Source organism: Micromys minutus (genome assembly GCF_963924665.1).
Source record: "Micromys minutus genome assembly, chromosome: 9".
Classification (NCBI taxonomy): domain Eukaryota; kingdom Metazoa; phylum Chordata; class Mammalia; order Rodentia; family Muridae; genus Micromys; species Micromys minutus.
Genome location: NC_137978.1, coordinates 35,901,956 through 35,924,753, shown reverse-complemented (window position 1 = coordinate 35,924,753; position 22,798 = coordinate 35,901,956). Strand labels below are relative to the sequence as shown.

Below are 22,798 nucleotides of genomic sequence, written 5' to 3'. Positions count from 1 at the left end.
GCCACACTTCCGGGGCGGGGCACAACCGGGTCCGTTTCCCCTGCGTCTGCGCCTTGGATGAAGTTCGCGGGGTCTGCCACCGGAAGCCAGGCTTCTGCTTCCGGGTCGAAGCCATGGCGGTGGCAAATTCAAGTCCGGTCAATCCAGTGGTCTTCTTTGATGTCAGCATTGGCGGCCAGGTGAGTTGCGGGCGGCCTAGCTGGCTGGACTTGGGTAAGGGAGGCCGTTGAGAGGGTCCTTCTAGCCCTCCCGAGATAGGCTGAGCCAGGCGGTGGAAGTGGGAGCTTCCGAGCTGCGTGGACCGAGGTTGTGGGCTGAGTATAGCGTATCGCGTTTCTTGCAGGAAGTTGGTCGCATGAAGATCGAACTGTTTGCAGACGTGGTGCCTAAGACGGCAGAGAACTTTAGGTGAGGATATGCTCCAAGTGAAACAAAGCTGAGGCTGAAGCCGGCTTCTGGTCAGTCTTTGCCATGTGTGCCTCTGTCCATCCATTCATTGCTTTAGAGCTCTGTGCTTTGGGCGTTGCACTGGCCAAAAGCTGCCGACTTCGACCGATCTCAGATCAACTTATATCACTAATCTACACGTCCTGACATCCTCCCGATCAGTTAGTTAGTAGACATGCTGGCCCCAGTGTTTGAGCTCTCCTCTCCAGAGATTAGAGGTGCTCCAAGCAGTGATGGTACGGTGGCTGAATCGTTTGCTTTTTCTTTCCTTTTAGGCAATTCTGCACAGGAGAGTTCAGGTCAGTCTCAGATGTGTTTGACTTCTCTGCCCACTCCTGAAGGGTGCTCTGGACGTTTGGTGACGGTATTGGGGAACCATGAACAGGTCTTGAGTAGTGGAAAATGATATGCAGAGAGAGGGTGACTCCTTGAATGTGTTCATTATCTCTCTTCTCCCGTGCAGATGTTAGAGTCCTTTGAGCCACTAGTGTATCTTAAATGGAAAAGACCGGCAGTTATTTTTCATCATTCCAAGTCTCTTCCTTTTCGTTTACAGAAAAGATGGCGTTCCGATAGGATACAAAGGAAGCACCTTCCACAGGTAAGGAAGGAGTTTGGCAAACTAGAAATGCAGTCATTGCTTGGTACAGGCAGTCCTGTAGACCTGAGTACAACACCTGTGGAGGATTACGTCTGCTGTTTAAAATGGCATGTTCAGGGCTGAGGCTGTAGCCTGGTAGAGAGTTTGTACTAGATTCAATACTCATCACCATGTAGCCTGTGCACAGCGCCTTAAGTCATCGCTGACTTTATGTAATACTGTATTGTAGAAGAGCACTCTGTACCTACTCAGTACCTGTTCAGTACAGGGGCGTGTCCACATGCTCCTGTGCCCAGCTGTTATGTCAGAGCTGAAGATCTAGACTCAGATCCTTAGGCTGTACAGCAAGCATTTTACCCACCGAACCCTCTCCCTGGCTCCAGGTTATGACTTTAGCAGAGGCTCTGCCATAATTACTGTTACCAGGCAGTCGTCTGTAAGAACCTGGCCTTCATGATCTCCTGGCTTTCTGTATTTATATTTGTTAGAATTTGACAGGAGTTGTTCCATTTTTAATCCTGAAAATGTCCATGTCTCCCATATCAGGGGCCTTAGAGCTACGGTCTGTAATTCTCCCCCACATTCTTGTGAGGCATGTGTTTTCCTGTTCATCAAGGAAACAGAGGCTAAGCAAAGCTAAGGACCATACCTGGGTATACTAGCTAACACCATTGGGTCTCTGTGTGTGCAGCAGTCCATTTGACATAGATTTGCTGTTGTTCTTTCCCCCCAAATTGCATTAAGCCCTTGCTTTGGTGACTCTTGGTGATTCTTCCCTGCCAGGTTTCAGCCCCTTTCTGTTGTTCAGGTGATAACTCATATACCTAAGATCAACTCAGAGTTAAAACTGTTTAGTAATCCCTCAGCTGGCTCAACCCAGAGACAAAGATTTTCTCTAAGCCTCAGGGATAAACATTGAACTCCAGAGTACATGGTAGATTAGCACTGAACCATCACTGAACCATAGGATTTTTTTTTTTTTTAATCTCTGTTTCAGGGTCATAAAGGATTTCATGATTCAGGGTGGAGATTTTGTTAATGTAAGTACTGCTTCTTTTCTTTGTTATTTTTTTCCAGCAGACCCCAGTCTTGAGATTTAAGAACAATAGCTAAGTTAAACGGAGGGAGCTGGACTTGGGGGCACTGTAGGACTGCTGGCGCCCACTGACTGTGTCTTTACAACACAGAGCAATACTCAGCTTGAATCCATTGTCCAAATCCTAGCTTTTGTACCTAAACACTGGACTTTGTTGGCATGCCTATAGGTGATCCAAGGTCTGCATTCCTGTTCATGGAAAACTTTGAAATTGGCTGCAATTCTTTTCCCCCAAAAGGAAGGGAGCTGACTGCTACTGTCTCTTGTTTTTCCTGCCACTTCTGCTGTCACTGTCTAAAATTTTAGGGTTTTGTTTGATTGCCTTTGTGGGTCTTTCTTTCTCTTTTCTTTTTGAAAGCTAAGGTTTTTAATCACAAGCTGGTTCGAAAGCAAGGGATCAGAGACTGGAGGTGTAAAGGGTGTTTGGTTTGCTCTGCTTGCTGAAGTAGCCTAGCAGATCCATTTTTCACCAAAAGTACCATGACTATTTTGTGTTCCCATCCTAGCCTTGGAGTGTGGCCAATAAGCTAGAATATTTCTTTAAGTCTGCTTTTCCCTTACCTACCCACCTCTGTGCATGCTATCTCTCTATTACTATTAACATTTTTATGTGGGTATGTTACTAATTTCTTTTGTCTGAGAGACATCCTTACTCCGTTAGATATAAATTTAGTTAGTTTTTTGTGCGCCTTTAAAGATCTTAACTTCTGTACAAGGTTGCAATGGCGGGTTTTCCGCTGGGTCCTGCTTTCAACTATGTGGTGCTACTGGGAATCCAGGGGAACTGGAGAGATGGCTCAGCAGTTGACACTGTTGACTCCTCCGGAAGACCCAGGTTTGATTCCCATAGCCATCTGTAACTCCAGTACCACTAATCTGAAAAACAATAAGAAGGGGTACACAGGAGAGTTTGGAGCTGGGAAGCCAAGGGACAGTGATGTGATTATAATCCCCAAATATATAAAATAAATTTCTAAATAATAATAAATACATTTTTTAAAGAAAAAAAAAGGCTAGGCTTAAAGTGCAACAATGCTGGGGCTGGAGAGATGGCTCAGTGGTTAAGAGCACTGACTGCTCTCTTCCAGAGGTCCTGAGTTCAATTCCCAGCAGCCACATGGTGGCTCACAACCATCTGTAATGGGACTCTTCTGGTGTATCTAAAGATAACTACAGTGTACTTATATATAATAAGTCTTTTTTTAAGAAATGCAACAATGTTTCTCCATGTATCCAGTGTGTGTGTGTGTGTGTGTGTGTGTGTGCACACACGTGTGTGTGTGCGCGCACGCGCGTGCACACACATATGCACTGGTATACAAGCCGGAGGCTGTGGAGGCCAGAGGAAGAAGACACCCTGTGTTCTGTCAGTCACTGCCTGGAGACAACCTTTCACTTGATGAGAAGCTGCTTGGTTCAGCTAGGACAGGTGGCTGGCTAGCTGCCCTTACCACTGGACCATTCTCCTCGGCCTTATCTGGTTTCCAGGGTGCCCAGCACTCCAGGGCACTGATATGTCTCTTCTCTACTCAGGGTGATGGTACTGGAGTTGCCAGTATTTACCGGGGTCCATTTGCAGATGAAAATTTTAAACTTAGACACTCGGCTCCAGGCCTGCTTTCCATGGTAAGTGAGGTTCAGTTAAGATTTGGGGTTTGATTAATGACTGGTTTCTGGTGCCTTGACACCCAGCTCTGTCCCTTGGAATGAGGCCTCACCTGCACCTAGCCCTTCCTCCTTCCTTAGTGTGGTTTGATTTTGTTAGATGGGTTTTAATAGCTATAGAAAATAAACTGAGCTCTAACTTGTGTCTTTATTTGCACGAAGACTGGATTTTTGGCCTCAGTGTTCAACGTGCTTTCAAGGCTGGTGCCCACTTGTTGCCCTGATTCACTTGATGCATTGCTACATCCTGATCAGGCGCCTGCTCTTCTCCCTCTCCATGCTCAGCATTTCTATCCCCACATCTGATATTGCTCCCTAATTCCTGATCCCTGCTCAGACCCCCTCGTGCCTTCACCCCACCCACCTCTGCTCACTGCTTGCCCACTTTGCCTTGCTCACTCTCCCTCTTCCTTTCCCTTACCCCTCTCACCGCCACTTCCCACCCCTGCTACCCATCTCGCTATTAATGCCCAATCCTTACCTCCTTGGTCCGAGTATTTACATGGCTGTTCCCTCTCCTGCACACCTACGCTGCACTCATCTTCTCAGGCATTTATGAAATGAAAGATTCCATCACAGCTGCTCCATGTCAGGCCCCAGGGCAAAGCATAAGGATGTAAACATGATCCCTGCCCTTGTGGCCTGTAGTGTCTAACAACAACACATGCAGGTGACCAGCCTGGTATAGAATAGTTCATGCCATAGTTACTGCCAATAGTTCAGTGCAGTAAGTGAGGGCACCTCAGGGTACATAAAAGGACCCTAGTGGTCTAGAAAGAGCCTTCCTACAGGAGAAAAATTTGAGTCTTTAGAGGAATTCTGTACCCAACTACTTAAGAGGAAAGCATTTCAGATCTAGCCGATAGGCTCTGCACAAATCCAAGCCCTCACAGAAACACAGTGGCATAGTCAGGGATAGGACAGGTTGTGTTTGCTTTGCTTGATTCTCTCCTGGTTTTGCAGGGCTGGAGATTGAGCCCAGGGTCCCATGCAAGACAGGCTATGTCCTGCCTAGCCCTTAGCAACTCTTTACTGACTCCTTTTGTTTCGTTTTGAGACAGGATCTGACCATGTACCTCTGGCTGGCATGAAACTTGATATATAGACAAGGCTGGCTTCAAACTCAAATAGATCCTCCTGCCTGTTTGCTGGCAAATGGTTCTGTAAAAACAGCAGAGTAGAGGTAGATGGAATATGGACCCATTCCAGAGCAGGAGACTACTCTAGCTGGTTTGTGGTGGGCAGGAGGGAATTCTTCCTTTCATACATGAGATGCTCAGGAATACATACCTGTGCAAACATCACAGCTTTCTTTGGAGACATGATCTCACTGTGTAGGTCTGACTGACTGGACACTCCATAAATCAAACTGGCTTTTGTCTCCTGAATGGTTAGATTATTAGTATGTGTGAGGACCCAAGTTCAATTCCCAGCATGGCTAAAGAAAAATATCAAAGGGATTTCCAAAGTGTAATATACAACCTCAGATTAGAGGTGACCCCAGACATTCACTCTTTCATGATTAAACACAGAACTGGCCATTTCAGATTCCTTATGCATCTGACTAAAGTGGTGCCCCATTCAGTGAGTTCTGATCTTGCCTTAGTAGTGGTGTTCTGTAAATCCTGTCCCCTCCACACCCTACACCCCACAGGCTGCCATTGATGTCCCATGGTAGTGTTCTGTGAAACCTGTTCCTCACCACCAGGATGGTCTTGAACTTGTGGTTCTCTTCCCTCCATCTCACAATGTTGGGGTTATAGGCATGGGCGCCTATGCCCAGCTTTGTGTGTCTGTGAGCGATAGCACTTTCACGTTTCAATTTTCTGTCTCTTTCCCCCCAAATCTTTGTGTAGTTACACAGACTCTTATAAGGCAGTTCTCAACAATGTTATTGAATAGGTTAGTGTAAAGATTATTTTGAGCCTGGGCATGGTGTGTATGCCTGGTCACTGCTTTAGAGGCTGAGGCAGAAGAATCTTGAGTTGAGGGCAGTTCTGTTCTGTCTCAGAACTGGGCATATAGTCAGTGCTAGAGTGTTCCCCAGTGTGTGTGAGGCCTATTTGTTTGGAGGGGGAGGAGATAAAACAAAATGAACCTGCCTCTGAGGAGACAGTTTCTAGGAAAGAAAGGGGAAGAGATGTGGCTACAAAGTTTCAAATTCCTAGCAAGGCTAGGGTGGGGTCTGTAGCATGAGTGCCCAAGCTGCTTGCAGGAAACCTTGAATTGGTTTCCAGTGCTGCATAGAGTAAGCATGGTGCATAAGCCAGCACTTGAGGCAGGAGGGTCAGGACAGTTTAAGTTACATGAGACCCTGTCTCAACCCCTCTCCCCTCAATAAAAAGAAAAGTTAAATTCAGCAATGAAAGATTTGGGACAGTGCACGGGCTGGAAAGATGGCCCAGTGGTAAGATCACTTCTGTTCTTGCAGAGGACCCAAGTTTGGTTCCCAGTACTACATCAGGCTGCTAGCAACTGCTACTGAAGATCCTGCATGAGTGTGATGCACATAAAGTTACCACAGGCACACACATATACAAGGAAATAAATTTTAATACATTGCAAAATCACTTCAAACAGTTGGTTTCATAGGTAATGTGTCTCTTCTTAGCTGGTAACTAATTTGTAAATATAGTTGTTGTAACTAATTTACAACTAACTACATTAAGTCCTGTAAGGAGAGAAGGGGGTGTGGTAAGATAGCTCAGCAAGTAAAGACAAGGGATAAAGGCACATGCTGCACACACCTGAGAACAAGGTGGAAGTGGAGAACTAACTCCACACAGCCATTCAGTGACCTCCTACACCGGGTACATGTTCACAAGCGTACACAGACACACATACACACATAGTTTTTAGAAAATTTAAAAGAGCCAGGTGATGGGTGCACATCTTTAATCCCAGCACTTGGGAAGCAGAGGCAGGCAGATCTCTGAGGTCAAGGCCAGCATGGTTTGCCAGAAACTACAGAGCAGGTTCCAGGATAGCCAGGGCTATACTGAGAAGCCTTGTCTCAAAAGAACAAAAACAAAAAAAAAAAAAAAGAAAGAAAAACCATTTGAGAAAAGTAAAAGAACCAGCTAAAGAGATGATAGGGTCTAGAGGAGAGAATAAGTTAAAAACAGAATATTATATATAATACATATTTTATATATATATTATATGCCATAATTAAAGCCATTTGTATGCTAATCTAAAAACTTAACTAAATCTTGTGTTTGCTTGTTTTAGATGAGCAGTCGTTCCTATTACAAACCTCACACTGGGGCTCGGTGGGTAAAGCGCTTACCACCCAGTTTGGTGGCCTGAGTTCAATCCCCAGGACCCTTGTGATGGAACCTGACTCCTACAGAACTTGACACTAAGATCACTGTGCACTGATTAAAGAATTTAGATTCTCAGGGGTGGGTTCTCTGTGTCCTATTCATCCTGTGTCCTTGTCTAGGCCTGGACTCATAATAGGTGCTCAGTTAGGTTGTAGCTGCAGACTTTGTGGGAAATCACCTAAAATGGCCAGAGAAACTTAATATAGGTATATTTTGTTTCTATCAGGCAAACAGTGGTCCCAGTACAAATGGCTGCCAGTTCTTTATCACATGTTCTAAGTGTGATTGGCTTGATGGAAAGCATGTAGTGTTTGGTAAGTCTTGCTCCTGTTCCAGACTCCAGTCTCCACACCCACTGGATGTGCACAGCTGCTGTAGCTGCTCTAGGCTAGGGCAGGTGAACATGGTGGGGATGGGCAGGACAGATGGACATGGGAGTTGTCTAAAACTCAGGGGAAAAACAAGAGTATCCCAATAAATACTCATGAAATAAACAAAGACATGCTCCAGAGGCAGCATGAAGAAGTGGGGTTTTAGGTCACTCATCCAAGCCTGTACCCTAGTTCCCTGTGTATATTCCCTGTGACTTTGGGCGAGTCAGCTCACCTCACCGAACCTCAGTTTCCTTACATTGTAAGGAGATCTGATGAGATGCTAAGTGAACATGGGCACTAGGAACTGGAAAACACTGCTCTCCCCAAGAAGGGAGCCTTACTTCATGTTCTTCTGCAGGAAAAATCATTGATGGACTTCTAGTGATGAGGAAGATTGAGGTAGGTCCTGATGGGTGTCCTCTGAGTCTTCGTGGTCAGGTGTCTCATGCTTGTCACTGAGGAGCCGTTTTTCTAGACCACCTGTCACTGTTCATAGTACCAGGCTTTGGGAAAAAACGGTCAAGCTTGAACCCATTTTTTTTTAACCTGCCCAGCACTTACTGAGGCTTTGGCTCTGATCCTGATGCCCGCTGAATAAAATTCCACTTCTTGGCATTGCATTCAGAATCCTTTGTGACCTGTACCCTGCCTGCCCCTCCATGACCCCTTCTGCCACTGTCTCCTCTGTTCCAGTGGCATTGAGCTCCTGGTTCCTCTCTAAGGAGGCCCCACAGGTGCGTGCCTCCTGCTCTCAGCACCCCAAGCCTTGGCTTCAGCGCTTCTCTCTACCTAAAAAATTCCTTCTTGGGATCTTGCCTACTCTTTGTGGCCCAGTTTAGATGCCCTCTCTTTTATGACTCTCCCTCCATAAGCTGGGTCCCTTCAGTGTTCTTCAGACTTGCTACATGATTCCGTTGTGGGACTCTCAGTGTTCCTTTTCCTCTTTGATCTCTTATATGTTACTGTCAGTTTGGACAAAATCCTTACATCAGTCTGATCTTGGACCTTTCCATAGGTTCCATGAGGCACTTGGCCAAGTGCCTGAGTGTGTTTCATGATCTTGTGCTTTGGTTTCTAGAATGTTCCCACAGGCCCCAACAATAAACCCAAACTGCCAGTGGTGATCTCACAGTGTGGGGAAATGTAATCCAGACAAGACTAAACCAGGTAAGTGTTCTCTTCTTCCTGGCTAGGAAAAGGAATCATGGCTTGAGGGAGACTTTCCACACAAAGATGTGCATTCCTCTGTGTGTGCTAGGAGCAGGCACTGCTTCAGAACAAGTTTCTCTACTGTCAAGAGAGGATGTCAACCTTAGGGTCATTGTGAGAAACAAAAAGGGATGGACACTGCTTCCTGAAAAGGACATGACTCCCTTGCACTGGGACCAACCTGGGAAGTCAGGTCCTCAGAACTGACTCTAGTGTCCAGCCTTGTAGGCGTGGGCCTCACGTGCAGCATTCACAAGGGCCCTTCCTCCTAATATTGGCCACTGGCTGCTTTGCACTGGGGCTTTCTGAAAAAGAATTTAGGCACTCCGGGGAGAGAAGATGGGCTTGGAGGTGAATGCTATGAACACTAGGGAAAATGTCCACCTCTGGGAGGAGTCATGGTGTTTTATTTGCCTTTTACATTTTTTTTTCAAACCTACAGAAATGTTGAGAAAATGTTGATTAATCATCCACAAGCTTGCAGCTAGGGTGACCAGTGATTGACATTTGTTGTGGACGGGCTGTTTCCTCCTTCTGTTCTCATGCCACTTCCTCTCCTCCACTGTCTTCTTTCTCTTCCTTAACTTCTTGCCCTTAGTGTTTTCTTTCTTATTCCCAAACTACAGACCTCTTGACACTTCACCCCCTAAACCCTTCAGGGAGGAGTTTCTAAAAGTGAGAATATTCTAAATAAACAAAATATTTGTAATACATTGTACATATTCCTGACTAACTTTTTAAAAAAGATTTATTTATTATATATATAAGTACACTGGGCATCAGATCTCATTACAGATGGTTGTGAGCCACCATGTGGCTGCTGGGATTTGAACTCAGGATCTCTGCAAGAGTAGCCAGTGCTTTTAACCACTGAACCATCTCTCCAGCCCCCAGACTAACTTTTAAATCATACAGATTTTATTTGTGGTGCTGGGGACTGAACCAAGTGTGTGCATTCCAGCAAAGTACAATACCACTGAACTGTACCCCCTGTCCCATTTTTATAGATGGACAAAGGCATGTACACACAGATGTACTCACACACACAGTGGTACCCTGGTGAGACACGTTGGTGTACTCCTCTCCTCCCAGCTACTTAAAAGGCTGAGGCACTAGGGTTACCTGAGAAGGTTTAGAGAACAGCCTGAGCAAACCCTTCACCAAAGTCCTTTTCTTGTTTGATTTTTTTTTTCATTTGTTTCTTTTAATGTACATTTGTGTGACGCCTGTGTGCTTGGTATCCTCAGAAGTCAGAAGAGGACATCAGATCTTCTGGAGTTAAAAGTGTTTGTAGGCCATTGTGTGGGTGCTGGGACTTGAACCTGGGTCTCTGTAACAACGGCAAATGCTCTTAATCACTGAGACATCTCTCCAGCCCCTTCTTGTTTATATTTAATTGGGCAAGTAACAATACAATTTCCATGTGAAAACTTCACACCAAAGTAGTGATATAGAAGTTGCACTTTCTCCCAGAAGTCTCTTATCAATGAGGTGTGGTCACCCTTGTCAGTCTGTTTGGGGAAGATTGTTTTATCTTAAATGACATCATGCTATAGTATTCCTCTTACTCACTCCCCCCCTTTTTTTATTGTATATGTGTTTGGGTTAGGGTATGTGCATGTGAGTTTACATACCTCCTTCAAGCTTGTACTAGGAGTTGTCAGCTGCTGAGTGTGAGTACTGTAAAAATGTAAGTGCCACTAACCACTGAAGCATCTCTCCACCCATACCTAGTTCTTTGCCTCAGCTTCCTTATTGCTGAGATAAAATATTACCACACCTGGCTAGACATGCTGGGGCATGCCTTTAATCCCAGCACTCGGGAGGCAGACGCAGGCATATCTCTGAGTTCAAGGTCAGCCTGGTCTATAGAGCAAGTTCTAGGACAGCCAGAGCTAAATGGGGGGAAAAAATTTTTTTGTTGCTTTTAAGTTTTCAGCTGAGTGTGGTACTACACATCTGTGATTTCAGTCAGGGAGAGATGGAGAAGAGTGTGACAAGATTAAGGACCCTCTGGACTGTGGAGTGAATTCAAGGCTAGTCTGGCAACTTAGTGAGACCCTGTGTTAGGACAGAAAAGTTGCTCAGGGGCAGATAAAGGTTCTGGCTACCAAGCTTGTAGACCTGGGTTTGATCCCAAGACCACGTGGAGGACGGAGAACTGACTCCTGCAAGTGTTCTCTGACATGTGTTGTGGCTTTGCACAACCATATGCACATGGGCAAAATAAACAAGTCTAATTTTTTATCGGGTGTGTAGGGTTGTACTTACAATCTCAGCATTTGGAGGCTAAGGTAAGATCACCACAAGTTCAAGACCAGCCAGGGCAGCAGCTTCTTGGCGACCAGTGAAAAAGAAGCTGGGTGCTGCTCAGGAGTGCAAAGCATACGCAGGGTGAAGTGGAACTTCCGATTCTTTAGAAAGTCAGCTATGTCACATGCCATTTTGCTGGGGCACACGGCACGCAGGGAAAGAGATGTTTTCTAAAGCAGACACATGAAAGAGTGTTTTGCTGAAGCAGACACAGAAAGAAATGCACCCAAAAATCCTCTGGTGGTGTTTTCTGAGGGCTACTTGCTCCTTCCGTGGACTTGGGCTGATTGGCAGAGTGAGGTCAGCTGATACTGACTCATGTGGTGCTTGGCTGAGGCAAGACTCACAGGAGGGCATGTGATGTTTGGAGGAAGTTTAAATAAGACTCAATGACAGTGGGCTTGCATAGCTAACTTTGCAACATGTCTTCATCTTCACCGGTCTTCCCTTTCTTTGATATAGGCACCGCAGAGAGCTTCCCTTGGCATCCCTGCTGGCCCTGGTTGCTCCTGCTGACTCCTGCTGATTCAGTGGAGGTCTGGCTGTTTCTGCTGAGTCGTGCCATTGCTGCTGATTTGTGTTTGCTGTCCTGACACTACTGACTTGGACTGCTGGTATCCTGACAGTTGGAGATTGAAATCGCCCCCAAGGAGCTACTTGTAAACCACATACAGCAGAGCCTCTTGGTTTCCTCTGGATCAACCTGCCATTGCTGATTCTTGTGACCTGAACTGATTAGATCCTGACAACACAGACTGGATTGGCTCCAAAGAACTATTTCTAAACAAGTTCACTTCCCCTGTAACCTAATAACCTTTCCCATTACCTCTGGTGGGTGGTGGACTGACCAGAAGGAAGGTTGAAGTGTTTAAGAACCCTTATTAAAAGTAGGTTTTGAATAACTAATGCCTATACAAGTGATCCTCAGCCTCTGCAGTGGCTGCAAGTGGCCCCTCACTGCTGGGTCCCTAAGTATTAGCTCCAGCCCAAGCAAGTTAGGGTTGGAGGACTGAATTGAAGCCTAAGTCTAGAGCTCACTGTATATGGCAGTCACTAGAACTACATGTGACCCTTGAGACTTAGTTAAAATTAAATAAAGTTGAAAATTTAGGAAGTCCTGCATATGTAGCTCAGTTGGAAAACATTTGCCTATTATACAAGAAACCCTTAGTTCAGTCACCAGTACCATATAAACCAGATGTGATGATATAAACCTGCAGTCTCAGTACTCAGAGTCGGGGCTGGAGGATCGGAAATTCAAGGTCATCCTCAGCTACATAGTAAACCTGAGGCCAGCCTGGACTATGAGACCTTATTTGAAAAATAAAATGTAGCTGAACATAGTGATGTGTGTTTATAATTCCCACACTTATGAGGCAGAACAGGATTGTCACAGTTTGAGTCCAGACTAGGCTACATAGTTCTTGGTCTGCCAGGGCTTAAAAAACAAAAACACTTCAAACTCCTCCCTTCACTATAAGTAAGGGGGGAAAATCACCCCCTCAGCCTAGCCACAGCAAGGAAGGTTCACATGCTTAAACATCCCTAGCTCTAGTTTTTAAGGTACAGTGCCAGACATTTCTATCACTGCGTACAGGGCTGTCCATTGGATTGTCCCGGTCTAGTGGCCCTCTGGAATGTGAATGGCAACTGAAGAATTTGTTCCCCTTGGGCTACACGAGGGACTTTGACAAAGAAAGATGTAAATGACTTGCTAATAGTGGGGAGGCAGGCTAATAATTCATAGAGCCCCAACAATGCTTTCCAGCTTGTAAAGAACTGTACAGGAAGGAGACTCCTATGGGAAGAAGGGCTTTGGCTTGTGGTGTTGGTCATTGAATCTAGGATCTTGTGTCAAACAAGCACTCTATCACCAAGTTACTACCCCTGTGCCCCTAACAGAGTTCCTGGGCAAATCCACACCAACCCCTCACCTTCTGAGACAGGTTTCTCTATCTAGCCTTAGGGTCCTGGAACTCTGTAGATCAGGCTGGCCTCTAGCTTAAAGAGATCTGCTTGCTTCTGCCTACTGAGTGCTGGTATTAAATGTGTGCACTATCACTTCCTGTTCAGAAGTAAAAGTGGTGCACCCTCATGGGATTGAGAATGACAATGGCCAAAGGGACCGTCGAAAACAATCCCCACAGGTATGGCTACATACCTACATTTTTAGGTAGATGATATGATACTTAAATGTTTTTTTGAGTCTTTTTATAATCTATCATCTAGTGGTGATCAGGGATCAGCTAATGAATTCTTTATTAGTGATACTGAAGAAATGAGTGAGAACAGGAAATAACCAGGAGCTCTTGAAGTGGGGAGCCCAGGGGAGCCTCCAGGGTGGCAGAAAGACTTATGGTATCACTTCAGCCTAAGAAGGAGGCATTTGTCTAGGCAAGAAAGGCCCACATAGGGGCTGGGGAGATGGCTCAGTGGTTAAGAACACTGACTGCTCTTCCAGAGGCTTTGAGTTCAATTCCCAGCAACCACAGGGTAGCTCACAACCATCTGTAATGGGATCTGACACCCTCTTCTGGTGTGTTTGAAGACAGCCACACTACTCATACAAAAAAAATTAATAAATTTAAAAAAAGTTGAAGGGCCACATGTAGCTCCCAGCATGCACTTGTGCTTTTCTGCCTCAGCACTGCGCACTCTAGTGCCCTTCCTAAAATGCCTGGTATTCTTTCTCCAGCACCCTATTGTATAAAACTTATGCAGTAAGTTTTCCTGAGTGCCTATAAAGTCCAGGTGCTCTGAGCACAACAACGTCACAGATGATGAGACGGTCACTGAAGTTGTTTGGTATTTGACTAGATCTCTTTGTGAAAAAAGGAACCAGCAGCCATGTTGGTGCATGTCTTCCATTTCAGCAGGCACGAGGCAGACAGGTTAGTCAAGGTGATATAGTGAGACCCTGGCCCTAGTGTAGGCTTTTAATAAGTAACTTAATAAGGGTTCTTAAACACTTTAGCCTCCCTTCTAGTCAGTCCACAACACCAGAGGTGGTGGGGAAGAAAGGTTATTAGGTTACAGGGGAAGTGAACTTGTTTAGAAATAGTTCTTTGGAGCCAATCCAGTCTGTGTTGTCAGGATCTAATCAGTTCAGGTCACAAGAATCAGCAATGGCAGGTTGATCCAGAGGAAACCAAGAGGCTCTGCTGTATGTGGTTTACAAGTAGCTCCTTGGGGGCGATTTCAATCTCCAACTGTCAGGATACCAGCAGTCCAGGTCAGTAGTGTCAGGACAGCAAACACAAATCAGCAGCAATGGCACGACTCAGCAGAAACAGCCAGACCTCCACTGAATCAGCAGGAGTCAGCAGGAGCAACCAGGGCCAGCAGGGATGCCAAGGGAAGCTCTCTGCGGTGCCTATACCAAAGATCGGCAAAGATAAAGACATGTTGCAAAATTATAGCTATGCAAGCCCACTGTCATTTTCATTGAGTCTTTTTCTTCTTTTAAAAGATTTATTTATTTTATCTGAGTACTCTATAGCTATCTTCAGACACGCCAGAAGAGGGCATCAGATCTCATTACAGATGGTTGTGAGCCATGATGTGGTTGCTGGGATTTAAACTCAGGACCTCTGGAAGAGCAGTCAGTGCTCTTAACCACTGAGCCATCTCTCCAGCCCATATTGAGTCTTATTTAAACTTTCTCCAAACATCACATGCCCTCCTGTGAGTCTTGCCTCAGCCAAGCACCACGTGAGTCAGTATCAGCTGACCTCACTCTGCCAATCAGCCCAAGTCCACGGAAGGAGCAAGTAGCCCTCAGAAAACACCCCCAGAGGTTTTTTGGGTGTGTTTCTTTCTGTGTCTGCTTTAGCAAAACATTCTTTCATGTGTCTGCTTTAGAAAACATCTCTTTACCTGCGTGCCCCAGCAAAACGGCATGTGACATAGCTGACTTTCCAAAGAACCGGGAGTTTCCACCCTACCCTTGACCCAGGGATTCAGGTTTAACCTAGGTGAAGCATAGCAGCATAGCATGACCTCATTTTGATTTGAAGGCAAAGTGCTTGCTCAAGAGAGCCTGAGCTCAGATCCCTAGCACCCACAGAAACCTGGGTGTAGACGGTGGAGAGATGGTTCAGTAGCTAAGAACATTTTTTGCTCTTGCAGAGGATCTGGGTTCAGTCTTCAACCATATGAAGCTTACAACCATCCACAACTCCGGTTCTAGGAGAGCCGCTGCCCTCTTCTGACCTCCTTGGGTACTGGGCACATATGTGGGGCACATACATGCAAGCAAAACACTCATGCACATTTTTCTTAAAGCACTATCATAGGTTTTAAGGCGTTAGGGAGTCAAGAGAACAGTTTGATGTAAAGAGGCTTGGCAGATGGTTGTCTACTTTGAATTTCTTCATAGTGAGACTTAGGACATATTAAGGAAAATAAGAAATAAGCTAGCAGTCTGTTATTTTTCAGGTGAATACTTACAAGCTTCTCTAACCTCCTAGAAGTGTCCGTTGTTTTAATATTTTATATGTATCTTTTGCCTGAGTATGTATTTGTGAACCATGTCCATGCCTAGTGCCCAAGGAGGTTGGAAGATGACATCAGAGCTGTGGGAACTGGGAATTGAACCCAGGTCCTCTGAAGGAACAGCCAGTGAGTGTTTTTAACCACTGAACCATCTTCCCAGCACCCCAGAAGTGATTTTTATTATACCTCATGTTTGTTTTGGGTGCAGTAATTGTGGACAGTTATATAGATGATTTTAGGACCTATTAAGCAATTGCTGTTTAGTTGAATGGGGGCAGAGGCGGGCTGTGACAGTCTCAGCCTTTTGAACATTCAAATTACAGGCATGAATTACCATGCAGAATATTCTTTCTCATACTTCAGTGTACTTCGAATCCCCAGAAGAATTTGTTAGAGAGATGGTTCTGGTGAATTTTCACTAGTAATAGTGAGTGGCAAGGCTCAGCACGGAGGATTACAAGGTGTGTCCTTTCATGGAGAAACCCAGCCGAGGAGGAAATGCCACCCTGGTCCTCCAGAGAATCAGTGTTCACAGGCTTACTTTATCATGATATTGCCTGACCTGACGCTATAAATATAGCAAGTATAATAAAGACGCCAGGAGAGACACGCACCATAGAAACCTGCAAGGTGTGCCCACGTGTTTACCTGCCTGTTGGGTGTGTGACACTATTCCCTGATTTAAGAGTGGGAAACTGCCACAGGAGACGTCTGGCTTCAGTCCAAAGGCAGACTCTATGTTGTCTGTACATTCCTGGCTCTTCCATGCTGCACTGTTGAGCCTTATGGGAAAAAAAAGGAGGGGACCTGTGTGTATTGACAAGATTTCTAAGTGAAGGGATTGTTGAGATATAGTATGCTGCCAAACACGGGACTTTCTGTGGAGCTAAATGGCACACTGCTAAGAGTAAGACACTTCTGCTGAGTAGAGACAGCAGAGACTTTTCAGTCAGTGTTGACCTATTTCTGTTTGAATTGCCTGCATTGAGCTTACATCCTCCCATAGAAACACACACTGTATGTGTTTATATATCCAAAGTCTTACCATTCCCTCCAAACCATGCCTGTGTCCCTCCAGCTCATCTGGGTTCCGTCTGCTCCGTGTTCCACCAGGTTCTGTTACAGCACTTAACACAGAGCATCTATCACAAATATATGTCTGGTTTTGTCTTGACTGAAAATACCTGAAGCAAGAACACAGTGCCTGGCGTCACAGACCTTTGTCCCTGCTGTAGATTACAGTGCTGTTTACCGTGCACTTACGCATTCTTACACTCTTTGAGGGCCCAGGGTAAACTTTCTGAACCTACATTGTGATAACACTGTCTCATAGCAGGGGTGTGCCACTTAAGAGGACTGGTAAGAGAAAGACAGTGGTAGTACCTCGGTAGACATGCATTCCTCTGAGGACAGCTAGCCTAGAGCCATGTGCAACAAGCCACCAAAACCTGATGAGAATACAGTCCTTGAACCACGCAGAAAGCCCCAACACTGTTAACTCTGTGACCTTAGTCAAGTCATTAAGCTTCCTGGAACTCTTGTTGGTCCCTTTCCATGAAGATAGTACTGCAAGCCAGTGACAGTGAGCTCGTGCAGTAGGTAACACCGCTTGGTGCCAAGCCTGATACCTGAATTGGATCCCTGGGACCCACATGTTTAAGACAGCTGACTCACACAAGTCCACTGATCTCTATAACATGTATGCCCTAACATATATAAGTAAATATAATTTAAAAGTTAATATATACTACACAGAGTAGGGAAAAGTAAATTTTACATCCATCTTCATATGGTCCTGGGGATCCAAAAGTCTACTCTTTAGGGAAAAGATTTAAGAGTTAGAAGCTTGGGGCTGGAGAGATGACTCAGCAGTTAAGAGCACTGGTTGCTCTTCCTGAGGTCCTGAGTTCAATTCCCAGAAACCACATGGTGGCTCACAACCATCTGTAATGGGATCCAATGCCCTGTTTTGGTGTGTCTGAAGATAGCAACAGTGTACTCACATAAATCAATAAATCTTAAAAAAAAAAAAAAGTTAGGAGCACTTGCACTATATAATATCCCTACTGTTTCTTTACCCTCTCTCCTCACAGTCCTGTCTTTACTGTTTAGGTTCTCTGCTGTTTTGGGGTGACATTCTCCCTTGAGTCTGACAAGCTGAACTGGCCTCTGTGTTTGCTGCCCTGTCTCCACAGTGTGTGATCCAGGACCTGGAAGTATCACAGATCAGAACCAATAATCCTGTTTAAATTTTGAACTGTAAATAAAGGATTTTTTTTTTTAAATGCATGGGTTCTGTAGTTGCTATACGTGTTGCTCATTTTTAAAGTCAAGAAAGGCCAAAGTTTATTTAAATAAGACAGTTCAAATAAGACAGTTTAATTAAGTTTAAATGAAAAGCATCCAGAGCTAGCCCATGACACAGACCTTTAATCCCAGCACTAGGAGGCAGAGTCAGGCCTGTGAATCTGAGGTCCACCAAGGCTGCAAAGTCTTTGTATCAAAGAACAGAGCAAGAAGGCAGTAAGCCTGTACAGAATCATTTCACAAGAAGGGGTAGGTGGAAGTGGAGAACTTTAGAGAAAAGGTAAGGAAACCCAAAGTACCAGGAAAAGCAACAGCAGACTTAGGTCATGGCCTGCATTCAGAAGAAAACAGGAAAGTTGTACCTGTCTCAAGTCAGGACTTAGAAGGTGGACAGACCCAGCTAAGCCTCAGGAGAGTTGGTGTGTGCTTCTAAGAAGCTGTAATGACCATCCTGTTATCTTGCCTCTGCTTCAGCTAGGACTGGCTCTCAGGAACTAGCATGAAGAGCCAAGTGCTGTGTATATCAAAGCCTCCAACTTGCAACAGTTGCAGGGTCTTCTTGAGTTCACACTGAGGGACAGACTTTGCCTCAAAATACACACAGAGGACAGATACAGATGACATGCCTTGGAAAGCAGAAAGGAACAAAAATCCAACATGGATTCCCCTTCTTAGGAGTGTAATGTCAGGATGAGAGAGCTATTCTGAGCTGGGCATGGTGGTGCATACCTTTCAGTCAGATCTCGGTGACTTTCCAAGAGCAGCCTGAATTCCAGGACAGCCAGGTTATGTAGCAAGACTGTCTCAAGAGCACACACACAAAGAAAGCTGCTATGACGCAACTTTCCTGAGGCAGGAGCATTGCAGTAAATTCATGGACAGCCTGAATTTACTGAATTATTGTATTCATTTCTATATTTTGGAAGGATAGGGTCTGCTATGTAGACATGAATAGCTTGGAACTCACGGTGTAGACCAGGCTGGATCTTCCTGCCTCTTCCTCCTACTTGCTGGGATTATAGCTATATGCCGCCATGCCTATCCATTCCTTTTTTCTTCCATTTCATGATCAAAGATTCCTCAACTTTGGAATCTTTGATTCAAAAAGGTAGATGAGCCCAGTCAAATTCTAGAATAGAACCTGTCTTAAAGTGCCCTTTCGGTGTGCCAGGGACAAGGTGGTGAAATACAAGAAGGCCCTAAGCAACTTCCTATAGCTATGTAAACAGACTTTAGAGAGCATAAGAAATACTCACGCTAAGCAGAGCACTGTAAGTGACTGGACAGCGTGGAATTGTCATGGTATGGGAAAGAAGGAACAGCTGTGCCCATCTGGTATTCTTATGATGGCCTGTGCAGCTGAACTCAACGACACCTGGTACAGCTGCCCTGCCAGTCTCTGCTGAAGCAGTAAGAAGAGTAAGATGTGGCCCATGCTAATGACAGGAGACAGGCAGGTGGTAAAGGCAGAAAGTGTGGTCTGGTGTCTTTAGTTTTAGTGGGATTTTTGTTTAACTGCCACGTCCCTAACATCTGGAAAAACTAAGCATCTAATATCTAGATGCCCAATCTATATGTGATATATGAACCAGCTGTTCAGGTAGAGTGAAGAGATAAGGTGAGAGAGAAAGGTTAAATTTAGAAAATAAAATAAAAACTTGGAACAGGGAGGGGCTTTTCAGGTGCAGGGGAGATGTCTCATCCAATAACAGTCTTCCTGGACAAGAATGGTGTCAGTTGAGCTCCCCAGAACCCATCTCAGAGCCAGATGTGTTTATAATCCCAGTGCATGAACCGCAAGATGGGAAGTTGAAACAGAATTCCAGGGAGGCTTGCCAGCCAGCTAACCTAACATATGCTTCAGAAGAGCCATGAGAGAAGCCATTCTCAGCATCAGCAAAGTGAGGACTGACATCTGAGCCATGGTGCTCCAAGACCCTCACACACATAAACACGTACACATGGGAAGCAGAGGCAAGTGTATCTCTATGAGTTCAAGTCCAGCAACCTTCTCAGCGAAATTCCAGGCCACCCAGAGCTACATAGCGAGACTCTATCTTAAAAAAAAAAAAGCCTTAAAGGGAGGCCTGGAAGAATTGACTGTGATGTAAATGGTGATGTTTTGCTTGGGGTTAAGGAGGATGGCAGGGTGGGTCAGGGTGTGTTTCTAAATCCCAGTCCGAGAGCCGGGGCAACGTAGGGGAAGCTACTTTGCAAAGGGCTTTCCTGGGATGTGTCCTCTAGCATTTCTTAAAGGCAGAAACAGATTGTGAGGTGATTCATGGATCTTCATGGACTGTCTGGCTGGTGTAAACTCCCAAGGTGGTGGAGGGGAGGGGGTGACTAGCCGAAAGCAGTGGAGAGTCCCCAACTTGGGACAGGAAATTAATTTCAACAGGACCTGTTGATCATTGGGTGCTTGTTTGTTTGTTTGTTTCCTGAGATGGTTTCTCTGTGTATCCCTAGCTGTCCTGGAACTCAGTGATCCACCTGCCTCTGCCTCCTGTTTGCTGGGATTAAAGGTGCTTACATGAGTGCATCCTAATGCCTCATCTTCATGTTAAACCAAAGCATGAGGGCAGATGGATGAGTACCCAGAAGGAAGTAAGAACACTCCTAAGCAACAAAGACAGACAGGAGAGAATGGCATTTCAACTGGAGATGTCATCTCCCCACAGCAGTTAACATTTCTTTCCACATTTCTTGTATATGGTGTACACGTGCATATTCTTGCATGTGTGTGTGTGTGTGTGTGTGTGTGTGTGTGTGTGTGTGTGTGTGTGTGTAGGCCCAAGGTTCATGTCCAGGTCATTTTCTTTTGCCATTCCAGCTTACTCATGGAGGCAGTGTCTCCTAATCAAACCCAAGGAGGGATGATATGGTGAGTATTGTAGGCTAGATGAAAGACTAGGATAAATCCTGACCCCCTAACAGGTAAAGAAGACCTCTAGCAGGTAGAGTAGAGCCAAAAAATGTAGGATAGCCAGTTCAGTGACTTAGTTTCAGGAGCTGACTGATCATAAAACCATAAAAGTTAAAATAACACCTTATAAACAATCTTGAGAAACCAGGTGTTAGCCTTTTGATTCTTCACTGGTATTTTTGGCATTTTCCAATGACGTACTTCCTCCCCCCCCCCCCCCGTTGTGGTTTTTTCCTTTACAAACCCATTCTCCCAGTCACTCGGGGTCAGACTCCTCTATCCCTGTATGGGATATGAGTCTCGACCCCAGTGCACTGGTTCATCAATAAACTTCGTGTAATTGCAGCAAGGACGGTCTCTCGTGAGTTCTTGGAGGGGGTCGTGTTATCCCAAGACTTGAGTGAGGGGGGTCTCCCCTCTGCGGGGGGGTCTTTCATAGCTTGTTCTGAGTATCCAGTCTCTGCCTTCCCAGGCCGAAATCCCACTCAGCATTTACTCTGGGTATCCAAACTCCAGAACTGCAAGCACTCAAACCACAGAGCCATCTCCCCAGCCCCTGGTCATTTATTCTTAAGAGTTCAATCCATGCTTGCCTAGAAATTACTACATTGCCCAAGATGGCCTCTAAATCACTGAGATCTTCCTGCCTCATTCTCTCAGCTTTTGGGAGTACAGGTGGCCACCACATACTGTTGCCATTGCTGTCATTTTCTGAGTGTCTTTATAACTTTGGGAAAATCTCAAGTCTGCAGGACATGCTGAGGAAGGATGTATGAACAGCAGCCCTGGTACCCACCACCTCTCTGCACGTTGCTGCCCCAAGCCTTTTCACCTGGAATACTGCCCACAAGCACTTCTTCGATTCCTTTTTCATATTGTGTAATTAAACAGATGATTAACTTCTACCCTTGGCACCACAGAAACAAAACAAGAGTATGTTAAAATGTTACATTGCCAGACATGGTAGCACTCATCTTTAATTCCAGCATTTCAGAAAGAGGCAGGAAGATCTCTGCATTCCAGGCAGAGTGAGACCCTGTCTCAAAAATAAAATAAAATAAAACAAAAAAAGATAAATAAAGAACAAAACCAACAAAAACCCAACCAAAACACATTCTATGTTAGGCACTAGGCATACATGCTCAAGGGAAGGCCAGGCATGAAGGCACATTCCTGTACAGCTTCCACAAGGACAGGACCACGAATACCAGGCAGCCTGAGCAGTCAAGTGAGACCCTGTCTCAAAAGGGGGTAGAGGGAAGAATGTGACAAGAGGAATTTACAGAACGGTGGGAGGACTTATAATGCACAGCAACAGCTAAAAGAAAAAAGTCCCTGGTAGGTGGAACAAGGGATGAGTGGGTGAGAGTTGTGCTTAGAGAAGTCACACCACAGTAAGGACTGGACTGAATGCACTGGCAGTCACTAAGAGTCCTAGTGTTCTGAAAAGAACATTGGTTGTTTGGGGGAATATTTAGAAAGGAGGAGGGCTGGATGTGGCAGGCCTTTAATCTTTTAACACTTTAATCAGGCTTGAGAGTTTGAGTCCAACCCTGGCTACACAGGAAAACCCTGACTCAAAAAAAAAAAAAAACAAAAAAAAAAAAACAAAAAAAAAAAACAAAAAACAAAAAAAAACCTGTAATATTGTAACTAGTACAACAATCTACAGAAGACAACCTTGTGACAAATTCTGAGTAAATTCAGAGCCAGTGATATTACTCCTAAAGGTGTTTCATATAGACACCAGGAAGGATGGCCCTGAGTTCCAGCCTGGGACTACGAGTTGTCTTACTTCCAGGCCAGTGTCCATGGTGGCACAGAGTGACACACACACACACACACACTACACACTAAAAATAGTAAGACTATTTTCAGTTAAAAATAAGTTTAAAGCACAGGTAACCTCTGATTATAAAAATGATTGCGGGTTCTACTCTAAGCAATGGCAATCACCAAAGTAATGGCAGAAAAGCCAGACTGGCTTCATGATGGTATTCCCCAGAACTGACCGAGTGGAGTGGCAGGGCCAAGGATTACTGC

At 45.1% G+C, this 22,798-nt stretch overlaps 1 protein-coding gene across 3 annotated transcripts; it reads left to right on the top strand.

The window, feature by feature from the left end:
• Nucleotides 1–110: 110 nt before the first annotated feature.
• PPIH (peptidylprolyl isomerase H) lies at nt 111–17,810 on the top strand. 3 transcript variants are annotated; one of them, XM_080921100.1, is made up of 10 exons: nt 111–179; nt 344–408; nt 723–746; nt 1,004–1,048; nt 2,046–2,088; nt 3,678–3,770; nt 7,362–7,449; nt 7,868–7,908; nt 8,588–8,676; nt 17,638–17,810. In XM_080921100.1, the coding sequence occupies exons 1-9, from the start codon at nt 114–116 to the stop codon at nt 8,654–8,656; spliced, it is 534 nt and encodes a 177-aa protein (XP_080777226.1). In that variant the 5' UTR covers nt 111–113; the 3' UTR covers nt 8,657–8,676; nt 17,638–17,810. The 3 variants fall into 3 exon arrangements, with proteins under 3 accessions (XP_080777226.1, XP_080777225.1, XP_080777227.1); XM_080921099.1 differs by lacking the exon at nt 17,638–17,810 and adding an exon at nt 11,494–12,242; XM_080921101.1 differs by lacking the exon at nt 17,638–17,810 and adding an exon at nt 9,161–9,282.
• Nucleotides 17,811–22,798: the final 4,988 nt, after the last annotated feature.

Bases quoted from the DNA above. Each gene is read 5' to 3' on its own strand.
- PPIH (XM_080921100.1), top strand. From the start codon at position 114: ATGGCGGTGGCAAATTCAAGTCCGGTCAATCCAGTGGTCTTCTTTGAT. The intron at 2,089-3,677 runs GTAAGTACTGCT...TTCTCTACTCAG, and splicing joins AGGGTGGAGATTTTGTTAAT to GGTGATGGTACTGGAGTTGC. The intron at 7,909-8,587 runs GTAGGTCCTGAT...TTTGGTTTCTAG, and splicing joins TAGTGATGAGGAAGATTGAG to AATGTTCCCACAGGCCCCAA.